Source organism: Mirounga angustirostris, unplaced genomic scaffold, assembly GCF_029215605.1.
Source record: "Mirounga angustirostris isolate CCGP_5_RB_7025 unplaced genomic scaffold, mMirAng1.0.hap1 SCAF_5, whole genome shotgun sequence".
NCBI lineage: Eukaryota > Metazoa > Chordata > Mammalia > Carnivora > Phocidae > Mirounga > Mirounga angustirostris.
This window is the reverse complement of record NW_026991713.1, coordinates 9053038-9078450: the sequence shown is the minus strand read 5'-3', so window position 1 is coordinate 9078450 and position 25413 is coordinate 9053038. Positions and strand designations below refer to the sequence as shown.

Here is a 25413-nt window from a genome sequence, read left to right as displayed (position 1 = left end):
GTTATCACGCTTACCGGCTGCGCTCACAGGTGCACCAGGCCTCATGGACCACCGAGCAAACGCTCTGCTCGTGGGAGATGCAATGAGACGTTAGGCATCAAGCCTTTAGACAGCACATAACGCCTTCAGAGGACATTGTTTCCAGGGAAAATCATCGATCTCTGTTACTTAGGGAAATTTGTGCCAGTTACGCCCTCGGTCGTCACGGCCTCATCCCCGGACACGTGGCTAGTCGGCCGCAGCACGACCCATCAGCTGGAAACCTACCTATTTTCTCCCCTGGCTTCGATGCGGGAGCCTGTCTTGGGAGCCTACCCGGCTGCGTGTGGGAGAAGGGCCCATGGGGGGCTGTATTTGCTCTGGTTTTCCCTCCCCGAGCTTTGCTTTTCCCGGCTCTGTAAGGGACGCTTACAGGTGATTAGAGATGACTCCTTGGAAGCATCCAGCAGCGTGTCCAGCACAGGGGAGGGGCTCGGGGTGATACTAAGGGCTGGCACTCCTGGTGCTCAGTGCTCTGCTGTCTTGACACCTGTAGCCACCCCCCGAGGGGCTGTCCCAGCCCCATTTCCCACACAGGGAAGGTGAGGCTCAGAGAGGTTGATTGACTTCTACCCTGTGTTGCACAGCCAGGATGTAGCAGAGCTAGGATGAAAACCTCGATTTCTCTGAATCCCCAGCCTCAGCTCGTATCCAGGACACGGCGGCCACCTGCTGAGTCTGGAGAAGCGCCCGGTTCTCCATGCTCCACCCGGGGTGGGGAGATTTGCTCCGCAGTTCCAGGAGGCAGCGGGGAGGGTCTCCCTGGGTTTCGGCATCTACATCCGGCACCCACGTCTGTGGCCTGCCTGGGGCCATCCCCTGAAGGGTGTGCAGCCCCCTTCCCTTTGGCTGCACTCCGGGGCGCATACATGGTGGGAAGCCAGTGGGCTATGAAGGCGGCCTCTGCAGGGCAGGCCTGGGAGGAAGGAGACACCAGCTGCCTGTGACCTTGGATCTGTCACCACCCCCCCGCCCCGACCCTAGGTCTCCCGTCTGCAGGATGGGAGAGATGGGCAGTGAAGTTGGGAAGGGGCTGGTGGGGAACCCACTTCTGGCCCTCCTCAGAAAGCATCTCAGTGCTGTCTTCGGGGAACACCCGGGCGCCTTGTTCCTTGTGGCTGGGCTCCCTCGCTCTGTGCTTGTGGCTGTGGCCTGGGCTCTCATCTGTCCCTCTGGCCCCCTTCTGTCTGCTTCTGGTCCCCTGCCTGGCTCCGGCCCTCTGCTTGCTCTTGCTTCGAAGTCCAGCTTCGTGCAGACCCTCTGACCTTGCCGGTCACTGGGCAGGAAGAGGGCAGGGCCCATAGTCTCATCATAGCTCAAGCCTTGTGCTGTTCATTCTGGGGATTCAGCATGTTTGGTGGAGATGAATGGGCTCTCGTTCATCTCTCACCCATTCATGAGATCATTTGACAAGATCATTTGACAGCTGTGACCCTTTTGTGCAAGGGAAGGTGACTCCGACTCCCTGGGAGAGACGTTGGTCGGAGGCCCCTCCTGAGAAGGCACCTGTGGGGTGGTGATGAGGAATGATGGTGGCCCAGGGCGCTGGCGGGGCCTGGAGAGGGGGGGTCCAGGTGTAGGGGTTGGTGCCTTGGGTTGGTGTTGGGAGAGGGCTCCGGTGACCCCAGGGACTGTGGCTTGCATGAGTGTGAATGCAGACCTGCTCCTGGCTTCTTGGCCAGGAGGCCTTTGCCTTTGCTGAGCCTCTGTTTGCTCATCTGTGAGGTGGGGCCATAGCAACTCCAGTTGGGAATGTCAGGAGGTCAAGTGACAATTCCAGGACAAGCCCTGGCTGGGCTCCTACAACAGTTAAGTGCCGAGCAGCAGCTGTAGGCACCCTGGGGCCAATGGGGAAGCTGTAGGGAGTCACCTGGGGTGGCTCAGGACAAGGGTCCTGAAGGTGGTGCCAGCTGGGCCCCCAGTCTTTGACGATTCACCCCCCATCTCTGGGCATGCTCCCTCAGTCTTGCTGCACCAGATCAAGGCCTCTAGGACCCTTCTGAGGGTTTTTAACTATCAGGAAGCCCTGCCTTGATCTAACCTCCATCCCTCCTGGCCTGAGCCCATTCCCTGTGGCTGGGCTGTTGGGAACATCTGAGTTTTTCCATCTTCTTCCGTCTAAACAGACAGCTCCTGGGATCTCACCCCAAATGCCCACCGACAAGGTGGCATGCCTTCCTTCCCCTGTACAGTGAAGAGAGCACCCGGGAGCCTGGAGTTGTGCCTCATGGGCAGTCACCTCCGCCCTGGACCCAGTCTCTTCCCCCTCCTTCACCTTCCTCCTCAGGGGCTCCTGGGACCCCCTTGTGTGGAAGGGGTTTGTCACCCACAGAGTGCTGCATGCCCAGGAAGGGCTCTTGTCTCCCTCCCTGCCTGCCTCCTTTCATTTGTTTACTCATTCTTTCCTCACTCAGACACTCAGGGCTCCTGTCCCCCCCCCCAGAATAGTCTCACTTGGCTGGATTTGGTTCCTTCCATGGTTCCCCCCCGGGCTGTCCTCCAGCCACCTTCCTGCTCTTTCCCTTCATGCTCCTGTTCTGAAGCCCAAACTAATGCTGATGTTTCCTGACATGCCCTCCTTCCCTGCCTTGGCTTCTGCTGGGTCTGCCCCCCGAGATGCCTGCTCCCTGCCTCTATGGCTACAAATCCCACCGGCCCCCCCAGGCCCAGCTGCCTGGCCCCTACCTGCAGGGAGTGTTCCAGGATCCCCAGCTCCTTCCTCTCTTGACCCCTCTTTATCCTATAACTTTCTTCCTGCTTCAGGGGAATTGTTTGTGGCTGGCTTTGTCTCCTCCATCTGAGTGAGGCCCCAGACAGCATGGCCTGGGGCTCTCACTTCACTCTGTGGCCCAGCCTGGGCCTGGCACTGATGGGTTCCTGCCTCGCTTTCCAGTTCATTCAGTACTTCCCCGCCTGCCTTGGCCTCTCAGATTCTCTCAGCAACTCCCGTGAGGTGGCAGGGCCGGGAGTTTGCTAACCCCCATTCTATAGGTGGGGAGATTGAGGCCCAGGAAGGAAGCATGCCTTGCCCAGGGGCACACTTTGAGTAATCAGACGGCCAGGGCAGACTGGAGCCCAGCATTCTAGACTCTGCGGCCGGCGCTGATGGCTTGCTCAAGGCTGGGGAAGGGGCTCTTTAGGGAAGGGTATCCCCTCCTCCTTCAGCCTGGGGCTAATCAGAATGCCCAGATGGGCGGCCAGTGTTGATGGAAGAAGCAACACGTGTCTGGGGAATTGTCCGTTTCCCTCCATCTGGTGTAGAGAAGGTTTGTTTTTCTCAGAAGTAAAAGTCAGCATCGAGCTGTGCCCTAGGGATGCTTCTGGTGGCCAGAGGGGCTGTTACACTCTCGACTGGTCAGCAGGGTGGGCTGGACAGCCAGTTGGAGGAGTCTGGCTGGGCCAGAGAGGGCCTGACCTTCAGGGCAACCTCTGGTACCATCACATGGGGATTTCTGTGTAAAGAGAGCTGTGGGTGAAGAAGCTGCCTCTGATCCAACCTGGGGGCATTGGTGAAGCCTGCCCGGAGGAGGGGGCATTTGGCCTGGGTCTTGCTGCATTAGTAGAAGTTTTCCAGAAGCACAGTTGTGGGATAGTGTTCCAGGCAGAGAGAATAGTATAGAGAACTGTGAGTTTAGTGTGGCTGGAACAGGGTGAGGCACGTGCTGGATAACAGGTGTCAAATGCCAGTTTGGAGCTTGTTCTTGATCTTGCGGGCACTGGGGAGCCATTGATGGGTGTCCAGCAGGGATGGGATATGAGTAAATTCATTTGTTAGAATGGTCACTCCTGGAGCAGAATGGAGGATGCTTGAGGGAGAGAGAGGCCTGGAGACCAAGCAGTAGACTCCTGAAGCAAATGTTGATTGATGGTTGATGATCGATCGATTGATTGATTGAACAAGTGTTTTCTGGAGCCCAGCTTCAGAACAGTGTTGGCCACTGTTCTACACTTGAGTGGAGGTGCCCTCGGGCTGTTTAGCCATGTTGGGTGGAGCCTCGGAATACCAGGCCTGGATCTTCAGTGGTGACCCTGAGGAGTCCCTAGCCTGATGGGCGAGGCAGAGCCAGACCCACATCACACTCCTGTGAAGCAAAGTGGGATAAAGGCTGGGTGGAGGGACCCTCAGGGAGGCCGTGGCCACCAGGAGGATGGAGTGGTCAGTCTGTCCAAACTGGGGATGCTGCAGGAACCATCTGATGAAGAAGGAGGCCTCCAAGCCAGGGCAGGAGAGTGTCTGATGGGCAAGAGGTGGAGGGAGGGGGGATGGCATCCCTGCTGAGGAAAGTGCCTCGTCAAGGGCTCTATGGTCACCCAGGATGCTGGTAACAGCCTGGTGTGTGGGCTGGGAAAGGAACGGGGTGGGGGCTGAAGGACATTTGGGGTCCAGATTTAGAGGACAAAGGGGGAGACTGTACCGGGAGGGCACTGGCGTTGACTAAGGACACCTGTGTGGGGGGAGCATTCCATCTTCCCAGCCCCTCAGACAGCTCTAGAGAGGCCCAGAGAGGTGGAGAGTTTGTCCAGGGCCGGGGTGGCGGAGGGGGGCTTGGGCGGGAGCCCAGGGTGTGCGCAGCCCCGTGAGAGCTGACCCCGAGGCTAGTTGTAATTGATAGTGAGCAGGAGAATTAGAAAGAGGGCTGGCTGGCTAATGAAGTGTCAACCCCCTCCTGGGGGCATTTAAAACATGATTGGATTTTTATTCGTCTATCATGCCTGGACTTCAGTGTCTGTGTCGTAGCCAGCTTTGACCTGCCACCTCCCTCGGACCGCCTCACCATCCTGTTGGGAGACAAATGGCCCCCTTTGTTTCTTTCCGAGAGAAATCGATCCGTCTTTTTAATCAGCCAGAATGTCTCCTTGCTAATCTCTCTCCAGCTCTCCCGTGGGGCTGCCTTCCGCACTTCTGGCCCCGTCTGCCCTGTGGAGCTGTGCTCTGGTCTTCCTCTTCTCTCCCCAAGTTCAAATCCTGATGCTGGTACTTCCTGCTGTGTGATACTGAGCAGACAGCTGGACCTCTCTGGACGACGGTTTCTATCTGTCTGAGAAAGCATGAGAAGGCTTGGCTGACTTCGAGGTGCTGTAGGAATGCGAGGGCTTGGTGTGTTGGCGGGGAGAGGGCCAGGGTGGAGGTGGGGAGAGTAGGGTACCCAAGGTCTGCACCTGGCTTCCCCCCAGAGAGTGGCAGGAGAGGCTCTCAGCCGCACCCCTACGTTGAGTGAGGAGATGATTGGGGATTGGCTGTCCCCCAGGGTCCAGTCTGGGCTCTGCCAAGTGCAAGCTCCGCGACCTCAGGCAGGTCACTCCTCTCTGGGTGTCAGTTTTCTCATCTATAAAATTGTGGGGTGGGGGAGGTTAGGGTATCAGTGATTTTCACTTGGGATGATATTGCCCCTAGATTTGGCAATGTCTGGAGGCATTCTTGGTTGTCACAACTTGGGGAGGGTGTTGTATTGGTTTCTAGTGGATAAAGGCCAAATATCCTATAATGCACGGGACAGCTTCCCGACAAAGAATTATCAGGTCCTAAATGCCAAAAACCCTGGCCTAGGTGGTCCCTGGGATCTCTTGAAGCTCTGAAAGTGTGGGCACAGCATGGGCCTTGGGGCGAGGAGGGTGGAGACTGAGAGGGGGAATCTCTGAAGGAGGAAGAGAGGACAGTGCTAAGTCCCAACCTGAAGGTTTCCTTTGGTCATATAAACTTGGGTTTGAATCCTGGAGCTGCCATTTACTAGAGTGTCACATTTCCAACTGCCTTCCCATGCACCCACCCGTCCATCTCCCCACTCACCCGTCCTTCCATCCATCCATCCATCCATCCATCCATCCATCCATCCATCCATCCATCCATCTTTCCATCTCTTCATCCATTCATTTACCCATCAACCCCATCATCCGTCTACCTAACCTTCACATTCATGCATTCATTTCCGCTTCCCGACCATCTACCCATTCAATCATCCACAGACCCAAGGCCCCATCCCCATACTCCTATCTATCCATCTATCAACCCATCCACTCATCCATCCATTCACTTGTTTGGCAGATACTTGTTGATCAATACACCTGCCCCTATCTCCCATCCACTCTGCCACATGTTCACTGTCCAGTTAAGCCCTATTCTTGTACTGTCTACAAGGGTTTTTGTACCTGACTTGTTCTCCTCACCTTCTAGACTATGAGCTCCTTGAGGGCAGGCTCCATGTTCCATTGATACCTGTCTCTTCTTTAGGCCACGGCCCTCAGCTCTGCACATAGTAGGTGTGCAGAAAAGCTTTCAGTGAAGTGTATCCTAGCAAGCAAGGTTTGGAGGTGGAGGTTGTGTGGACAGAGATGTGGCTGACCAAGAGCACTTACACAAAGGGCCTTCAGTGTCAAGCCAAGGAGTTTGGAAACTCTCTGGAAGGCAGTGGGAAGCCACGGAAGGCTTTTGGTTCTGGAGGAACCCTCTGGCTGTGCAGGGAGGATTTATCAGAGGAAGCCAGGCTGGAGGAGAAGGCTATTTCAGAGTCAGGGGTGAGGGAGTACAGCCTGCCTGGGTGGAGGTGCAGCTTTGTGGATGGAGGGGAGAGATTTAGGTGGTGAAATGGACAGGTCTCTGAGAGGGACAAGGGGATGAGGGGGAGGGAACCTCTGGAGGGTTCTCCCCATCTGGACAACTTCTAGCATTAATGGTGGTTGGGGGGCATCATTCACTGGGGTGGGAAATGCAGAGAATTTGGTGATCTGGGGAGAATAGGACCTACACCATTATGATGAATTTGAGGTTCCCAGAGACATCCTAGGGGGTGTCTTTGTTGCTCGGCAGTGAGTCGGCCTGGGGCTGGGACAGATTCCGGACCTGGTCAGCTTGCCGACCACCATATTGCCAGAGTTGGGGCCGTGGGAGTGGGTGTGTGGTCAAGGAGAGGAGAGGGGAGACCAGAGGGTGGGGAGCCTGAGAAAGGCCAACATTTGAGGGACAGAGCCAAGAAGTAGAAGGAGGACCTGCCCAGGTCCTTGTGGTATCCTTGGAGCCCAAGGGGGAGAGAGTTTCTAGGATAAGGATCTTCACCTCGGGTTCTTGAACTTGGAAGGGGACAAGTTGCGCATTTGTTTTCACTGGTGTCTGAGTGAAATCGAGCATTTCTTTCTGTTGTGAACAGAGGTAACAAACCAGGGTGTGATTATTGGCAGCTCCTGCAGCTCACTGGTAGCGATCCTCTGTCACCCCGCGGTGGCTGTGGACTTCATCACTACTCTCCAGCCGCATACATCAGACCTGCCACGGGCTCTGGATCTTCATCGTGTTGATAATGAAGCTCACGTGGTGCTCCATCCCAAGTCTGTTTTTTTAAAAAAATGTTTTGACAACTATTTTAACATAACTGGCTTCCTTCCTTTCTAATTCTAGGCATTAAAAACAAATGTATGCATTAAAAACATGATTCTGAGAAGGGGCTCATGAACTTCCCCAGGGGGTCCGGAGAAGCCTCAGAACTGCTTTTGCAGGAGGGTGGGCCGGCCGTGCCCAGGGCTGCTGGCCAGATGGGCGAGGAGGAAGGTGCGCATGCGTGATAGCGTGTGCAGGTGCCCGAAGGGCTGTGGCGCTCGGTGGGAGTGCATACGTGGACGCGTGCACGTGTGTGGTCACTGGCAGGCAGGGGAGACGTGGTGGGGGACAGGCCCCCAGGAGACCGAGCGAGAATGTCATCACCCTCTGTCTGTGTCTCCACCGAGTGTCTGCTTGTGGTTTCTGGAGGGCAGGGACTGTATCTTCTTCATGTGGGGTTCCCAGAGCCGCTGTGGGCCAGACAGAGGGGGTCTCGGTGAGGGGGTGCCGAATAAAGGAGTAGTGAGTGATGGATGTTAAAAGGGAGAAGAGGGGGGATCAGGATGGGAAGGGAGGCTGCAAATCCCTCCAGCACAGAAATTCCTCCTTAGGCTCCTTGATACCTCCTGGTGATGGGGACCTCACTCCTTCTGAGCTGTTCCAGGTAGGGCTCTGGGCACAGAGAGGGATGGGTACCCTCTGCCCTGGGACAGCACAGCCTGGTTGGTGGTGAGAAACCAGGACAGACCACACTCAGTTTGATAGCTGACATAAGGGGGGTACATCTAAGACATTGTGAGTACCCCAGGCCTAGGACTCCAGGAGGGGTCCCCGCGGCACACCTTCTTTGGGGGTGGGCTCTTGAGGCTGGGCCAGCCCCCAGACAGTGGGACCCTGGGCCCCAGCGGTCTGCCCTGCCCTCCCCTTTTCGTCAGCAGGGGCTGAAGTCTCCTTGGCTGGAGTTCTTATCCCATGGACCATCCGCCCTGGGTTTTCTTCCAAGCTGGCAGCCCCTGTTCCCTCACCTCCCCCACTCCGGCTGTCTGCACTGGGCACTGAGGCCTGCTGGGCATCTGGGAATCAGAGACTTTGGCCAAATTCAATGAGTTCTCAAATTAAGGGGCCTCTAAGAAGTGGGATTAGGGGCAGGGACAAGGAAGGAAGGGAGCACTCACTTCCTCATCTTGCCCCTGTAAGGGTTCTCAGCCCACGGAGACTCTAGCATATAAGCAGAACCAGTCCAGCCCAGGCTGGGCTGTGTGTCATGCGGGGAGCTCCCCATTGCTGGAGGCATGTAAGCAGAGAGGCCTAGGACCATCTGTCCAGCAAGTTTGTCCACTTTATGGAGCAGTTTTCTGTCCCAGCTCAACCACCGTGTGACCTTGGGCAAGTATCTGGACCTTTATTTTTGAATCTGTGAAGTGGGTATAATAACCCACTATCTCCCGAGACTGCTATGGGCATGGGAGGAACAAATCTTTTTTTTTTTAGAGAGGGAGAGAGGGAGGTTGGGCAGAGGGAGAGGGAGAGAGAGTCCCAAGCAGGCTCCATGCCCAGTGAGGAGCCCAGTGTGGGGCTCGATCTCACAACTTTGAGATCATGACCTGAGCCAAAATCAAGAGTCGGAAGCTTAACTGCTGAGTCACCCAGGCGCCCCTTTGTTGCCCTTTTTATTGAGGTGTAAGGTGTACATGCAGTAGAGCTCACAAATCTTTGTGTCCAGCACAGGGCATTTTCCCGTATAAATATACTCCGGTGACCACACTCAGGCCAACAAGAACATCTCCAAAAGATGGAGAGTGCCCCAGAAGCTCCCTCGTCCCCCACCTCCGATGGGTGCTCCCCCGACGTCACCGCTGCTCTGAGTTCCTTCACTGTAGGGTTAGCTTTGCCTGATTTTTCACTTTATAGAATTGGATTCACACACTCTTTGCTCTTGGGTATTCTGCTTCTGTTACCCAGCGTTATGCTGGTGAGCTTCGTCCCAGCTGTTGTATGTGTCAGTGGTTTGCTCTTTGTCCCATTGCTGGGGAGCCTTCCATCGAACGGATGTGCCACTGGCTTTCTCAGCCTCAGCACTGCTGACACGTGGGGCTGCATAATTCTTCGTGGTGGGGCTGTTCTGTGCATTGCAGGATGTTTAGCAGGGTCCCTGGTCTCTACCCATTAGATGCCAGTGCCCTGCCCCCCCGAGGCAATCAAAAACGTCTCTAGACATGGCCACATGTCCCCTGGGGGTCAGAATCATCCCTAGTTGAAATCTGCTGCCCGACTCATTCTCCCGATGATGCACACTTGGGTTGTTCCCAGGTTGGGGCCGTTATGAATAAGAGAGCTATGAGCCTTTCCAATCAAACAGCTCGTACTATCTCAGTTAAACCCTACAGCAAGCACGTGCGGGAGGGAGCCCAGATGCCGCAGAGTGCACCCAGGAGTGGCCCGGCTGGGCTTGTTTCACTTTAATAGATGCCAAGCAGCTCTCCAGAGTGGCTTTTGCTCGTAAAGACAAGTCAAATGAATCAGTGAATGGATATATTCTTTGAAGCCCAAGGGTCTAGAGCGTAGTTGACATTTGAAATGGTAGCCACACATCACAGCCGGGTCCTAGGACAAGGACGTGCTCTAGGGACCTCCAGGGCAGGAGTAAGCCTGGTTCATCTCAGAGCCCTGATGCACAGCCCAGGTATGCAGCAGTTGCTCCGTGGATGCCTGTTGGTCTGGCCATGTAGAAGCCGTCCTAAGAACTGGGATCTGGAATCTCAGACCTCAGCCTTTGAAGACTGGAGGCCTGAGCTCCTAACCTGGGACTAACTGAGGACCAGTAAGGGAAGGACCCCCATGTTGGGGCTGGCTCTCCTTCCCTGCCTCTCTGGTCCAGGAGGATGCAGCTTCCAGCCCTTTCTTCCACTTGATTTATTTAGACAACTGAGGTGCACCCTGGGAAATGGATCAGATTTCAGATTTGACAAAAATAAAAACAAATTTGGCTGCCTCAGCCAAACCCAGCACTCCTGCCCCCACCCCCCTCCCAGAGCCCTCCGAATTACAGAAACTGACTGTCATCTGGGCCTACAGGATGGAGGGTGGTGGTCACCATGGTAACCATGCTGGCCTTGGGCTCTGGCTCCTAGAGAGGAGGCTGCCCTGAGGGGCCTGCTGGGGCGTCAGGCACTGTCCCTCCATCCGGTCACTCTTCTCTCTGGGAAGTGGCAGGTTTGAGGAGGCCCTCGGCCTGGTTGGCTTCCCAGGTGACCCTGTCCCTCCAGTTTTCAAGACAGCAGCTGGGACGTGGGGTGGAGTAACGACTCTGGTCCAGCTGGACTTCTTACTGACTGGGGGCCTTGAGACCAGCACCCTCCCCTTGCTGACTTGCCCTCCCGTTAGCTCCTCCTCGTGGGATAGCCCCTCCTCCCAGCCACGCAGGCCACAGGGGTGGAATGTCATCCTTCCTGACTCCCAGGCCCCCTGTGACCCCGGCCCAATCTGGGAGGAGACAACGTGGGCGAGAAGGAAAAAGCAGATATTCCACTGAGCACATGCCAGTCCAGGGCCTCTTGTGTTCCAGGCTCTGTGCCTGGGGGTGGTGGGGCACGTGGCTGGGAACATGGGATTAGGAGTCAGCAGGGGGCAGATTCAAATCCTGCTGCCATCATGTAACAGCTGTGTGACCCTCGATGGATGTGGAGCCACAACTCCTTCTCAGCTTCCTTGTCTGCAAGATGCAGATAACAATAGTCCCTGCCGGTTTTAGGGGACTTGGCTGAAATTCTGGGGGCAACTCTGCGTTGCCTGGCCTGAACTGAGTGATTCTTTTTGAAAGGCTGTTAGTGAAGATTCGGCCCTCGGGAGGCGGACACGGGACGGAAAGGCTGTGATAGCATCTCTTCTTTATTCAAGGTCATTCTAGGGAGTCAGCAGGTAACGCGAGCAGGGGATTGCAGTCCTCTGCTGGTGAGGTGGTTTCCCCTTGCCCCCCCCCCGCCCCCAAGCCAAAGAATGGGAGACCCTGGGTCCTATTACAGGAGAGGGTGACAAAGAGGGGCTTTCCCTGCTGTCCACCACGTGCCGAGCCCTGGCCCCAAGTCCCCGGCTACACAGGCTCTGTGTTTTGCGGCGTCTGGGCTCCCTCCCGCACGTGCTTGCTGTAGGGTTTAACAGAGATAGTACGAGCTGTTTGATTGGAAAGCTCCTTGGCAAACAGACATTCGGGAGCACTTGAGAAATGTTTGGCAGGGTTACCATCGTCACTGCTGCTAACCCGGGGCCTGGCACACAGCAGACGCTCAGTATATGCTCCTCGATGCGCTGCTGGGCTCTGAGGACCACGGGAGGCGCCACCAGCAGAGCAGGGGGAATGGGGTGGGGGCCGGCTCTAGGTGGGGCTGCACCTCGCGTGCTGGGGCGGGGGATGGGGTGGTAGTGTGGTGGGGGGTGACTCTGCAGCCCCCGAGAACCCTTTGTTTCTTTCTCCCCCAGCCGGGTGGGTGTCTGGGAAGGTTTTCTCTGCCAAGGAAGCCCAGTTGGGTCGCCATTGATCTCTTCCCCCATCCCTGTTCCTCAGAGGTGCCCGTGGCTGCCGGTCTCGGGTCGAATCCGGGGGCTGTGCTGAGCTACATGCAGAGCCTGGACCTTTGGGGAGACATGGGGTTTGGGTGTCTGTCTGAAATCCAGCCATGGCTCAGGGACCCCCGTGGGCGGGGAGTCTGTGGTCTGAGGGCCCCTTCTGCTCCTGGCTCACGGTGTTGCAAGGAAGGCTCTCTGTCCCTCCGGTTCCCATCTGCGCAGCGGGGGATTGAATTAGTTGCTTCCTGAGGACCTTGGTGGGATTGTTCTGTGACGGAGGTCCCTCTGGCCAATGGAGCAGGCAAGGCGACGGGGTCCCCACTGCACAGTCTCAGGTGCCAGGCAGGTGGCTTTGAGCCTCGCTGTGAGAGGCAGTGGGACCCACTGAACACTGCGCTCGTGGAGCCAGCACTCGAGTCTTGGCCTGCCCTGTTACCTAGAAATCCTTACCGCCCTCTTGGGGCCTCCGTCCTCCCTCAAATGGTCCCAGAACCCCAGAGTTACGCCTGACTGTGCTTTCAGATTTCCTCACTGCTTATGACTAATGGTGGAAACATTAGGCACTGGGCCAGGCCATGGACTTCCACAGCCCGGAGACCTTGACTCCCTCTGACAATCTCCTTCGCCAGGCTTCGTGGTCTGGTTTGGTTTCAAGGAGGGCTGGGGCCTTTGATCCCCGAGCCAGTGGGGTGCATGTCAGGAACCATGGGCAACAATACCAGCTCTGGCCGGACTTCTGAGCCTCCCGGGCTCCTGGAAAGGGCCCAGGCTCTGCCATCTGGGATTTCCCCGAGTGCCTCGGGGCAGGGCTGAGACTGTCCACCTCTGAATGTCTGAAGCTGAGCAAGCTAGAGGTGAAAGCCACTCCATCTGCCTCCTCGAGGGACTCAGTGCAGGGAGTGACAACAGAAGCAGCATCACCCAGTGGCCCTGGGCACCACTGAGTCAGGTCATTTGGGCTGCTTACTGGCTGTGTGACCTTGGGCAAGTCACTCCAGCTCTCCAGTCCTGTTTCCCCATCTGCCCCCAGTGAGCTGTGATGAGAGCCAAGGCCATGTCCCTAGGGACTTGGCACACGTAGTCATGGTTACTGCCAAGTTCATTACTGTGGTACAAGCTAGACCATGTGGATAGGAAGCACTTCCAGAGAGGAGGCTGAGCCACCACCTTGTGAATGGGGAAAGGTGCGTCAAGGGAAGTTTCAAGAAGGGACAAATGGACTGGGCTGTGAAGGATGGGTAGGAGTTTGCCTGGTAGAGACGGTAGAAGGAAGTGCATGCAAAAGGTATGCTTGGGGACAGCAAGAAGTTCATTGAATGCCAAGCCCAATGGGTGGGAGATAAGGCCAGAAGAATTCATTGAGTTCAGAGTGTAGGCAGCCTTGGGTGTCAGGCTAAAGAGGGTAGAGGAGCCATAGAAGATTTCTGAACAGGGGAAAGGCATAATCAGAGCTGCGCTTCAGGCAGATCAATCTGGCTGTGGCCAAATGGCTTGGGGGCAAGCAAAGCAGGCTCTGGTTCTGAATCTCAGCTCTGTCCTTTTCCAGCTGGTGACCTTGGGCAAATCAGGTTCCCCTTTGTGTCTCAGGCTCCTCATTTCTCAGTGGGACTTACAACAGCACTCAGAATTAACTGAGGTGATGCTTGCAAAGCACTCAGATAGTACTGGGCACACAGCACTTGCCTGGTGATTGTGTGGGGCAGATTGGAGGGGCAGAGACCGGAGCCGGAGGCTGGGGGGTGCTGTGCAGGGTCCAGGTGAGAGACACTGGGGATGGTCTGAGGCCTCAGGGAGGGAGGTGGAAGTCACAGGCAGAGACAGGCCATGTATCACGGAGGAGAACACTGGCCTTGAAGTCCAGCAGGCTTGGTATGAATCTCAGTTCTGGTACTTCCCAGCTGTGTGACTTAGGTGAGGCCCCTAGTTTCTCTGAGCCTCATTTTCCTCATCTGTACAATGGGCCTCCTGACCTCCATTACTCAGGGCCCTGGTGAGGAAGAAGTGTGGGGTTCTGGGCTCCTGGGAGAGACCTGCTAAGTGCACTTTGAACGTGAAGCTGGCGGGGAGGGCAGAGGGAGCAGAGGAGGCAGCTGGGAGGAGAGAAAGTGTGGCAGGCAAGGGGAAAAGCAAGGGGAGTGGGAGATGTTCACTGGTAATTAGAATGCTTGAACTTCAAAAAAGTTAATGACGAAGCTGCTGCTCAGAGCAGTGCTCAGGCTAGAAGGGGGCCCTGCAGGGACTACAGTTAATTACAGGCTGTGGCAGGAGAGTGGCAGTGGGGTGGGGGGTAGGAAGGAGCAGGGCTGGGCGAGGAGGGTCTGAAGGAGAGGTAGGAAGGAAAGCAGCATCCCAAGGTGAGCAAGGGCCCGGGGATGAGAGGGAGGCTGTTGCCAGGGTAACCAGGTCCGCCTTCCATCAGGCAAGAAGAGGTGTTCACCCCCAGTGGGTGGGGTCTGGGTAGTGTGGCTGTCCCAGCTTAGAGCAAGGGGCTGAGGTTCTCATTTGGAGACACGTAAGAATCACTGGATATCAGAATGGACAGGGCCCAAAGAGATTGACTTATTCATGCACCAGACATTTACTGAGCTCCTACTAGACGCCTGTCACTGTTAGAGGTATGAATGCAGAACCCCTGTCCCCTTGGAAAGGAGGTTCTAGCTGTGGATGAAGACAACAAGCATGCCAACAAGACAACTTTAGGACATAAAAGTGCCTCAGAATCCCTGACTAAAGCTGGTAGCTGCAGGAGACTTTCTGCCTGGCCGGGCCTCTGGAGGCTGAGTTCCATCCCTCTTGGTGCAGAGGCCAGGGGGGACCTAGACTCCGATATTCCAGAATCCGGTGATGAGTTCTAACCCCGGCAATGGAAGAGGAGGGAAGGACAGGGTTGTCCAGCCCTTCCCAGCCACACTGCACAGGTCCTCTGCAGGCTCCAGCTGCAGGCTTGGGGCAGACATGGAGAAGGCATAGGTCAGGGGAGGGGAGAGGTAGGGGAGGGGAGAGGTAGTCAGAGAAGGGAGGCAATGACAGAGGGAGGTGGTCAGAGGTGGACAGGCAGGGATAGTCCAGAGATGGCCTGCCAGCTGGGCGTCTGTGGACTTCTCCCTTCCTGGCCCCGAAGCGAACACTCAGGCTGGGGCAAGGAAATGGGGGAGGGGTCCTCGAGGGCGGTGGCTTCATATGATTTGTGTTCTCTGGTGGGTCTGGCACCCGCGGCTATGTCCGTTGTGAGGTGCCTAGGCTGCTCTTTGGTCTCCAAAGAAAACGTGGGCATAGACCTGCTCAGGGGAGGCATCTGGAGGGGAGTGGGGTGTATGCCTGTGTTTATGGTGGGTGGGGTATTATAATCCAGGGTGCATTCAGCCCTCCCTTGGCTACAGTCTTCCTGACTGTTTTGTCCTTGACTCGGTGTGTACATGGTTTGAATGTGTCAGCATGTTGGTGATTCTGCTGAACTGCGTGACACTTGGCATGTACCAGCCCTGCGACGACATGGACTGCCTGTCTGACCGCTGCAAGATCCTGCAGGTGAGGCGGCCAGCCCTGCCTGGCTTGTTGTGCCCTGCCCATGCGGCCCCGCCCCCACCAGCCCCCGCCCGCCCCGCCCACTAGCCCCGCCCCGCTTGCCATATCCCGCCCACTAGCCCCGCCCTGCCCACCCTGCCCCGCCCTACCTTCCATACCCCGCCCATCCGCCCTGCCCCGCCCCGCCTGCCATACCCCGCCTTCCGTCCTACCCCGCCCCGCCTGCCGTACCCAGCCCACTAGCCCCGCCCCGCCTGCCACACCCCGCCCCGCCCGTCATACCCCGCCCACCCGCCCGGCTCTGCCAGCCGTACCCCGCCCACTAGCCCCGCCCTACCCTCCATACCCCCGCCCCGCCCACCCGCCCTACCCGCCATACCCCGCCTTGCCATACCCCGCCCCGTCTGCCATACCCCGCCCATTTGCCTTGCCTGGGGCGCTCCTGCCCACTACCTGGCCTGCCCTCGCTCAACTGGCTGTCCTCTTCATCACTCCCGACTGGTCTTACCCCTTGCCCTTCCTGATCCTTTCTCCCCTCCAGCCCCTGTATATTTTGAAGCCTCTGCCCTAGTCTAGGCCCCCATGTTCCCCGATCTAGGTGCCTGCCCAAGTCTTCTCCTGCTCTCCCCAACCCCAGACTAACCATACTGCCCCATTGCCAAGAGAGTTCAAGTGACCCTGACACTCCTCTGCCCAAAGCCTGCTTAGCTCCCTGGTGCTCTTGGAATGAAGGCCAAGCTCCGTACTTGCTGTCAGTTCCTGTCAGGAGCCAGCCTCCTGTATCTCTCCTGTTTTCATCTCCCAGGTCCAGGTGGGGGCCTAACCTTGGGTATCTGCCATGACCCCATGCAGCACTTGTCTACCTGTAGTGCAGGATGTGAGGGTTATACTTATTTTACAGATGTGTATAAACATCCTCATCCTATGTCCTCTCCCTGGGAAAGCCAGATTCCTTCTGGGAGGAGTTGCCTTCTGCCTCCTGTGTTTCCACAGGACTCAGCAGTTCTGAGCAGCTCCTGAGCAGCCCAGGGTCTCAGAATCCCCTGGGGCACTTGTTAAAGATTCAGACCTGGCCCATCTCAAACTTGCAGAATCAGAATCTCTGGGGTGGTGGGTCTTGGATCTGAGAGGGTGACAAGCTCCTCAGCCAGCCTCAGGCCCCTTGGAGGAGTTAGAACCGATTAGCTTCAGTGGGTACCAGGCTGGCTTCCCAACCAGATGATGAGTTCATCAAGGACTTCCTTCTATGTCGGTGACACCCAGCCTCTGTCCCAGCACACAGGAAGTGGGCCCGTTTGTTGAACTGAATTGACCACAGCCCTCATTGATCCTGGAAAGAGGAATTCCACCCAGCCCTGTCCTCAGGAAATATCTGCTCGCTTGAGCCCATGCTTAGGGACGCATTTGGGGCCTTCTTTCTAAACAGAGGAAGGCAGCCCCGAAACCTGCCTGGAGGGGGGTCAGGTCTGTTTTATAGACCTGAATGTCAGTTCTGATTCTGCCGCTTACCTTCTGTGTGACCTGCGGCAAGTCGCTTGACTTCTCTGAGTCTGTTTCCGCCCCTGAAATGGGGCTATCCGTGGGGTGGCTGTGAGAATTAGGGAAGAGAATGCAGGTCAGATATCCAGCCCAGGGCTTGGCCATTGTTATTAGGGAGAGCCCTTTGCCCTGCCCCCATCTGGGGCCTGACTTTCGGGAACAAAAGAGTGGGTTGTATGACCTTGGGCACCTTCATTCCCCTCTCTGGGCCTCTGTCTCCTCATTTGTGAAATGACTCATTGGACCAGGATCTCTGAGATTCTCTTCCTGCCCAAGAGGAGATGTTTCCAGGCCTTTTCCAGGCCCCTCACGTCCAGGCCTTTGTCCCCACCCCAAACTGTGGCTGCAACCCTACGGTCCTGCTCCAGAGCCTCATACCGTCCCTTGCCTTGCTTCTTGCCTTCCTCCTACCCCTGCAGGTCTTTGATGACTTCATCTTCGTCTTCTTCGCCATGGAGATGGTGCTCAAGATGGTGGCCCTGGGCATTTTTGGCAAGAAGTGCTACCTTGGGGACACATGGAACCGACTGGATTTCTTCATCGTCATGGCAGGGTAGGTAGTGTACGTCCCGCAGGCCTTAGCCTCTGGGGCACACCGGAGATAATTTAAATAATCGGTGAGGCTTCTTGGTGAGAATGATGAGGCTGCATTGGGTAGGGCCTTCCTGGACCCCTGGGGTGGGAGGAATGATGGCCCTTTGCTGAATGGCCTGGACAGACAGACCTTCCTCCCCTCTCTGGTAAGACATGTGTCCTCCTGCACTGTCAGCTGATACTGGGTCTGTTTCACACTAACTGTAGGACCTTGAGAAAGCGACTTAATCTAAGCCTCAGTTTCCTCACCTGTAAAATGGGGATAAGTATGATTCTATCAAAATGAGCACCCAATCAATGTTAGCTATTGTCTTACTACCCTAAATCGCTCAGCAAGTCAGAGATAGAGCACAGACTCAGGCACTGTGTGACTCCAAACTGTGGTTATTTCTGTCAAGACACAAGCTACAGTCAGAAAAAAGCCAGGTTACAAGTTAGCCCATTTGGAGCATCTTGGACCCTGCTTTGTGCCTTGTTCCTGCTTTCCTGGGTCACACCGGGCTCATGCATTCATCTAACAGCCAGGGGTTGAATGGGCTCCTCCTAAGCATCAGCACTGTCCTAGGTATGGGGTATGAAGGACAGCAAACGCAGAATAGGCCTTTTCCTTCCCAACTACTGTGTGGGGAGAGGCCTCCAACAGCCGTGGAGGTGAATGTACCACACACACAGCAACAAGGCTCTGGGAAAAGTGTTGTGGTTTTCTGAGAGCATCTCTGAGCTGGCGTGGCGCCGGCGTGAGGACTTTCCTGAGGAGGTGACACACAGGAGCTGAAGGACAAGCAGGGGTTAACCGTGCCCAGTAATGGGTCAACAGAGCAGAATTGAGAAGGGGGAGAGACCGAGGGGGAGAGGGAAACGCTGGAGGCCTGTGGGTGTGCATGTGAGTGTGCACGTTTCAGCATCTGTGACAGTGTGAGGATTCATGTATGTGTGTGTGTCAGTGGGCGTGCGTGCGAGATGCCACTGGGAAGGGGCGAGGAGGGAGGACAGGCGCGCGGCCGAGATGGGCGGTCAGCACCACCAAGTATATGCTGAACTCCACAAGGATGCTCTGAGATGAAGTGATTCGTCCCCTAGCGTTTTATTATTTTATTTTATTTTATTTTATTTTATTTTATTTTATTTTATTTTATTTTATTATTTTTAAAGATTTTATTTAATTGACAGAGAGAGTGAGAGAGCACAAGCAGGGGGAAGCAGTAGAAGAGGGAGAAGCAGGCTTCCCGCAGAGCAGTGAGCCCGATGCAGGGCTCGATCCCAGGACCCTGGGATCATGACCTGAGCCAAAGGCAGACGCTTAACCGACTGAGCCACCCAGGTGCCCCCGTCCCCTAGCGTTTTAAAAAAAAATGTTACAACTCTGCTAAACACCCTTCCCTAAGAACAGAGTTCAACTTCACAGCCACCCTGACAATTACGAGGACCTCGCTGGAAGCTGTGCTGGGTTTGTATGGTTTCTTGTGAACTGTGCCACTCCCTTTTGTCAAGTCCTTCATTCTCCTCGTTTTGCTTTGGCTGGAGGCCATCCTTAAGTCGTTTTTTGTTGTTGTTGTCGTTGTTGTTGTTTTAAAGACAAGGTGTTTGGATAGTGTCATCCTTCAGTCTTGCCTGTCCGAACCTACGTTCCTTTGATCTTCTTGTGCGAAGGACAGTTTTTGTCTGCACCACTCTGGAGTCATAATTTTTCTCCTCAGAGCCCTGCATGTGGTCCTATTCAAATCCACAAGCTCGAATTGCGGGTGAGTCCAGGACGGATCTAATTCTTCTTCCTGGCTTTTTCCCTGCCAGAAGCTTGTAGGGTTTTCTCTTTACCTTCAGAATTCAGACAGTTCACTAGGGCAAGTCTAGGGGTAGGATTGCTTCCTGTGGGGCCTTTGAGAACTGGTATTTTCCTTCTAGTCAGGAAAAAATTTCTTTTATTGCTTTTGGTTCTTGCCCATTCTTCTCTGCTGCCTGCTGGCAGTCCCACAAAGTGGATATTTCCCTCCTATATCTATTCTCTGCATTTATCCTCTTTTCCCTCAAAGGTTTCATCTGTACTAGAGGAGAATTCCTCGACTTGTCTTCTGAATCACCAACGATGTCCTTTCCTCCAGTTACTGCCCCTCCTGGAATCGTTCGTCTCCCCTGCATCTTACTAATTCCCAAGATGGTTTCTTGTTCCTGGGTTTCTTGGACCTGTTCTTGTTTTATGGATGCAATATTCATTTGACTCTCATCTTATGGATACTAAGTAGGCTTCTTAATAGTCCTTTCCTGACCTTGAAGTCAAAGTATAATTTCCAAAGAGTTAAACAAAAAAGGTGACCCACACACAAATCTTAAAAGGCATGTGATTTATTCACCCCATTAATGAGGAACAGCAGGATGGTAATCAGCAGAAATAGGAAAACAGGTATTAGAGAGAAAACGTGGGGATGAGAGAGTTAGGTTGGAGTTAAAGCTGGTTAACGACCTACAGGGTCATAAAACCATAACTTTGGGGGTTATCTTTTCTGTTGCGTATAAATCACTTACAAAACTGCAGGTCAACTTGATTTCACAGCAGCCCGACCTTTAATTAACAGTAAATAGTGAATGAAACAAAGATATATTCCCCGGGTCGATTAAGTAATGCTCCAAAATCACATTGTGAGAAATACTGCCCTCCCTGTGCCTTATGTCCAAGTTTTAGGATAATTTTTCTTGACTCCTGTTTCGGGGAAGGCATTTGCTTTGCTGGTTCCATTCAGTGCCTCCTATGAGCATCCCCACCTTGCCCTTTGGACTTGAAGAGTCTCTGTTGCTTACTGATTCCCCCTTCTGCTCAGATTTAGAAATTAAGACAATGAAGACCCAAGCTGAGCAGAGTGAGGATTGGTGAGGTCTCTGGTATCTTGTCTCCGTCCTTGGGTGGGGTCTGTAGACCAGCATACCCCTGGTGGGGTGGGGGGCAGCGGGGTGAGCGAGGGCTGCACGCATGCACAGTCACATGGGGCCCCCATGCCTGGTTTCATGCTCTGTTATCACTGTTTGGAAATTCTTTTTTTTTTTTTTTTAAAGATTTTTATTTATTTACTTGACAGAGAGAGAGACAGCGAGAGCAGGAACACAAGCAGGGGGAGTGGGAGAGGGAGAAGCAGGCTTCCCGCCGAGCAGGGAGCCCGATGTGGGACTCGATCCCAGGACACTGGGATCATGACCTGAGCCGAAGGCAGACGCTTAACGACTGAGCCACCCAGGCGCCACTGTTTGGAAATTCTTAATAAGTTTTGAAGGAGGGCCATGCATTTACATTTAGCACTGGTCCCACACATTAAGTAGCTGGTCCTGGTTGGGGGCAGGTTCAATGGAAAATTTTGTTAGAGTCATGAACACACCGGGGTGACCCAGACCTGTCTTCTTCTCAAGGTCCTCCTTGTCCTTTGTGCCTAGGGATGGTGTGGGTGCAGAGGGCCAGATGAGAAGCCACAACCCGCAGCTCCAGAGCCCAGCCCCCCAGTCCCAGCCCAGCTTGGTGCTATAAACGTTATGCTTCCCCAAGTAACGGGCCTGACATCCCAAGGACGTTTTCTTCCTTCCTGCTCCTCCCCTTCCCCGAATTACTGGCTCCTTTTTCAAGCTGTGGAAGAGACAATCTCCATGATGGAAGGTTCCTTCGAGGTCAGAGCCTTCCTCTTCACATCCAGTCAGCCCCTGCTCACAGGCTGTTGCTGTGGGGAACTCACCTGGCAGCCAATCCCAAATGGGGACAGCCCGATGTGCTAGAAAAGTCTTTCTTTCACTGAACCGAATTTGTCTTCCCGTAGCTCCTATCTGATGGGAACATTCATTCACTTATTTGTTTACAAAATCAGTGTTTATTGAGCACCAGCTACACACCAAGCCTTGTGCTAGACAGGGGTGGGGGGGCCCTGGGTTGAACAAGACAGACGCCATTGTGATCTCATGGTTTAGAAAACAGATATAAAACAGAGAATACGATGCTAAGTAAATTCTAAATTGAGATCGATGCTGTTGTAAGGAAGTGTAGAGGACCATGCGGTTGTGGAACAGGGACCTGATTGACACAAGCAGGGTGGAATATGCTCCCTGAAGAAGAGAGGCCCTGCACGGTGAGTAAGAGCTGAACAGGCGGAGGATGGGGGTAGGGGGTCTGGGGTAGAGGGGACAGAATGCAGAGGGCCTCAGGTGCTGTTTGGGGAAGGGCTTGAGGGGGATGTTGGACCCTGGGGATCCCGGAGGAGGGGGTTGGGTGCTGAAAGATGAGGCCAGAGAGGGAGGCGGGGGCTTGATTGCACAGGGGGCCCAGAGCCTGCAGGCGGGGGCATCTCTGACAGACTCATGACAGTCCTTCAGAATTTGGAAGGACCCTGAGATCATGACCTGAGCCAAAGGCAGATGCTTAAGCGACTGAGCTACCCAGGCGCCCTCCCTTTCTTTATATGAAATGTCCTCAACACCTGCCACCATTTGTCAAAGGATAGGTGAGGCGGCCTCACCTGCTGGGCGAGACTCCCGTGATGCCTGGCTGGGGGTAGGTCCCCAGCCTCCCAATGATGGCTCATGGGGCAGAGAGAATGGGTTGTCCTTGTCCCAGTGCCACGTGGTGACCTGTTGAGTGGCTGTGCTCCCTGCCACCCCCTGGTTGTGTTCACTTTCTAAGCCAGGTCTCTCCCATCCTGGAACTAAACACAGCTGACCTTTACTTAACCCAAGTACCAAACTTCGCGTTTTTTGCTATTAATTTTATCTTACAGTGATCTCTTGGAGTCCTGATTCAGTCATTCATTACATTTACTTCCTGTGCTTGATCAGCTCAGGATAGTGAGTCCTGTGGCACCTCACTGGAGACTCTTTCAGTGTGTGACAAACCTCCAGTAAGCATTGGGTTATAGTTGAACCCACGTCCCTGTCTCATTTAAACCACTTTTCTGCTTTTGTCCATTAAGAGGTCATGAAATATTCAATGGCATTATTGTTGAACTTGAGATACTCTTTATTTCTGTATCTCCCTCGGTGCATTGTGCTGGTAATTCTACCTCCTCCCCTAACCAAGAACATGAATGGCCATTGCCATCTGTGGGGAGGGGCCTGGGCACTTCTGTTAAAAGCTTTCCCAGAAATTCCAATGATGATTCTCTTAGGCGAACCAGGGCTGGAGGACTGGCCTGCAGGGACCTCTCCAGAATGAGGCTGATCCTTGCCAAGGGTGTGGACCCCTGCCTTGGATGAGAGCGGAGAACAGGAGCTGCTTTGAGTCGGAAAGCCCTTGAAAGCTTCCAACTGTGATGGCATCCCAGAGAGGGCCTGGATGTAGGAAAGTGGAGCAGCTAAGGGATGAGCATGAGCAGACCAGGAACAGGCATCCAACCTCTCCACTCCTCAAACACATGCACAGCCTTGCACCCCTTCTCAGTGCTCCTCAAAGTTCAAGGAGCAACAGGATCTCTGGGGTACATGTTACAGTGCAGATTCCTGGGCCTCGCCCCAAGGATCCAGACCCAGGGAGTGTGGAGGGCCTAGGAATTTGCATTTCAGCCAAATGCCCGGGTGGCCCCAATGCAGGTGCTCTCGTTCATTTGGCCCCCAAGATGCCCTTGACTGGGAGCGCTTCAAGTGGAGATGAGCATTCCTAGTTCTGAGAACCCCAGGAAGGGGAAGAAGCATGAGGAAGGCCCCCTCTCTGATCTGGGGCCAGGATCTGAGTTAATTCTCATGACAGGTAGATGTACTTCGTGAACAGAACCGTGAGGACTCCCCCTGAGAATTTCTATCATCATTAAAAATATTAACACAAATAGCAGTAATGTCAGTAACTCAGCCCCTTAGCCAGGGAGCGAGAAGGAGGGGCTGGTCAGTGTCCATCACACCCTGGGATCTCTTCTCCTGAGTGAGTGAGTGCACACAGGGAACAGCTTGCCCACCCTGACTTTTATAGGCTCTTAGGAAACGAAATGTCAATTGTTCCTCAACCCTGGGCTAGAGCTTTCTAAAAAGAGCAGGCAGGCACGTCCCCTCTGCAGTTGCTTGCTGAGAGTTCCTTTTGTCTGAAGTGCCCGTCCGTGGTTCTTTAGAAAGCAGAGGGAATTGAATCTTCCTGGGCTCCATCCAGGGGTGTGATAAAAAGTAAGAGTATCTACTGTTTGCCAAATACTCACTGTGGGCCCAAGCTGTGCATTGTCTGGTTTAATCTTCAGACTGGCTCTGTGAGGGATGGACTGTGGTCAGTTCCATTTCACAGATGTGGTCCCGTAACCGGGAGAGACCCGCCCACAGTCACGAGCTGGTAAGGGAAAGGGCCAGGAGGTGAACCCAGTGAGCTAGGCTCCAGAGGCGGGATTGAGTCCTGGTTCTGTGTAACTTGCTGGGATGCACTTGGCTGCAAGTAATAGAAAACTCAACCGGTGGTGGCTCGAGCAAATCCTGGGGTGTTTTTCCAACATAACATGAAGTTCTGAAGTCGGTGGGTGCTGATGATGGCTCTGTGTCCTGGGGGCTAATGTCCGTGATTTTCCAGGCCTTTCTTTCATGGTCACAAGGTAGCTGCTGAAGCTGTGGGCTTCGTGTTTGCATTGAAGGAAGGAAGGATGAAAGGAAACCGGGCTATGCCAGCTGCGAGTGTCTACTTGGATCAGGAAGACATTTTCTTTCCTAGATCCTTCCCCTGTGCTAGCACATTTGGCCAGAGCTGGGTCTTGTGGCCATCTTTAGCTGCAGGGATAGCTAGGAAAATAGAAAACATCATTGAATTTGGCTCAATCAACCAAGAATTGTTCCCTGGGGCCAGGCAGGATTGGAAGAAGAGAGAGTGCACATTACGTGGGCAACTCTCAGAATGTGCCACATTCCTCTCCTACGGCCTGAGTTTCTCTGCTCTTGGCCAAAGCTGTGGCCCTACCATGTTACCAAGCCTAGTTGGAGCCTCCGGAGCTCTGCCTGGGCTGACGGGGCAGGGTGTGTGATCTATTGAGAAGTTTAAAGTCAAATCCAACCCATGCAGGCTGTGCAGAGGCTTGTCCCGCTCACAGACCGGGCTGTGGTTATGGGTGTCAGAGTGTCATCATTGTGGCTGTTTCCAGAAGCCTTTAGAGCTGGCCTCCCTCCGGCATGACTCTGTGTGCATCATCTGTGAATCAGGGAAGCACTCCTATGTCAGCAAGACCAGGGCACCCTCCTGGTCTTCATGTCTTTCCATCCTGATTTATCCTGGGCTCTATAGATAGGTCTGTCTACTCCAAGCACTGGGTGCTCTGAGGGCAGGGCTGAGGCTGACTCATCATCCCAGAGTCTCCAGACCTTGGCTCTGGGCCAGCATGGAGGGGGAGTCTCCATGACTTGTTTGTTTGGAATCTGTTGTGCCCAGGCACTGTGGAGCTGTGGGAGGGGGTATCTGGAGCCGTTTTCTTTCTTTCTTTTCTTCCTTCCTTCCTTTCTCTTTCCTTTTCTTTCTTTCTTCTTTCTCTCTCTCTCCCTCCCTCCCTCCCTTCTTTCCTTCCTTCCTTCTTAAAGATTTTTTATTTATTCATTTGAGAGAGAGAACACCAGAGCAAGAGCATGAGCAGGGGGAGGGTCAGAGGGAGAGGGAGAAACAGACTTCCTGCTGAGCAGGGAGCCCAATGTGGGGCTCAATTTCAGGACCCCGGATCATGATCTGAGCCAAAGGGAGACGCTTAACCGACTGAGCCACCCAAGTGTGGGGCCACTGTCTTTAAGCTGAACTGGCATTGGGTGGGTGTGGACCTGGTTAGATTACAATGGGAACCTTGGGGTGGATGGTTTTCTCATTTGCTGTGGATTAGAGTGGATGAGAGGGATGATAACCGCTTAGGTTTGTTTCCATGGATACAGGATGCTACATG

At 54.5% G+C, this 25413-nt stretch overlaps 1 protein-coding gene across 2 annotated transcripts in view; it reads left to right on the top strand.

Annotated features, from left to right (window-relative positions):
• The window catches only part of CACNA1I (calcium voltage-gated channel subunit alpha1 I), a 113364-nt gene that overhangs the window by 15743 nt on the left and 72208 nt on the right, over window positions 1-25413 (top strand). The window contains exons 1-3 of one of the 2 annotated variants that reach the window (XM_064590580.1): window positions 10908-11266; window positions 15346-15439; window positions 17395-17528. In XM_064590580.1, the coding sequence (XP_064446650.1) occupies window positions 15347-15439; window positions 17395-17528 (227 nt within the window). In that variant the 5' untranslated portion in view covers window positions 10908-11266; window position 15346. Of the gene's footprint in view, window positions 1-10907; window positions 11267-15327; window positions 15440-17394; window positions 17529-25413 lie in introns of those variants that run through there. The other variant, XM_045866866.3, reaches the window with a different exon arrangement.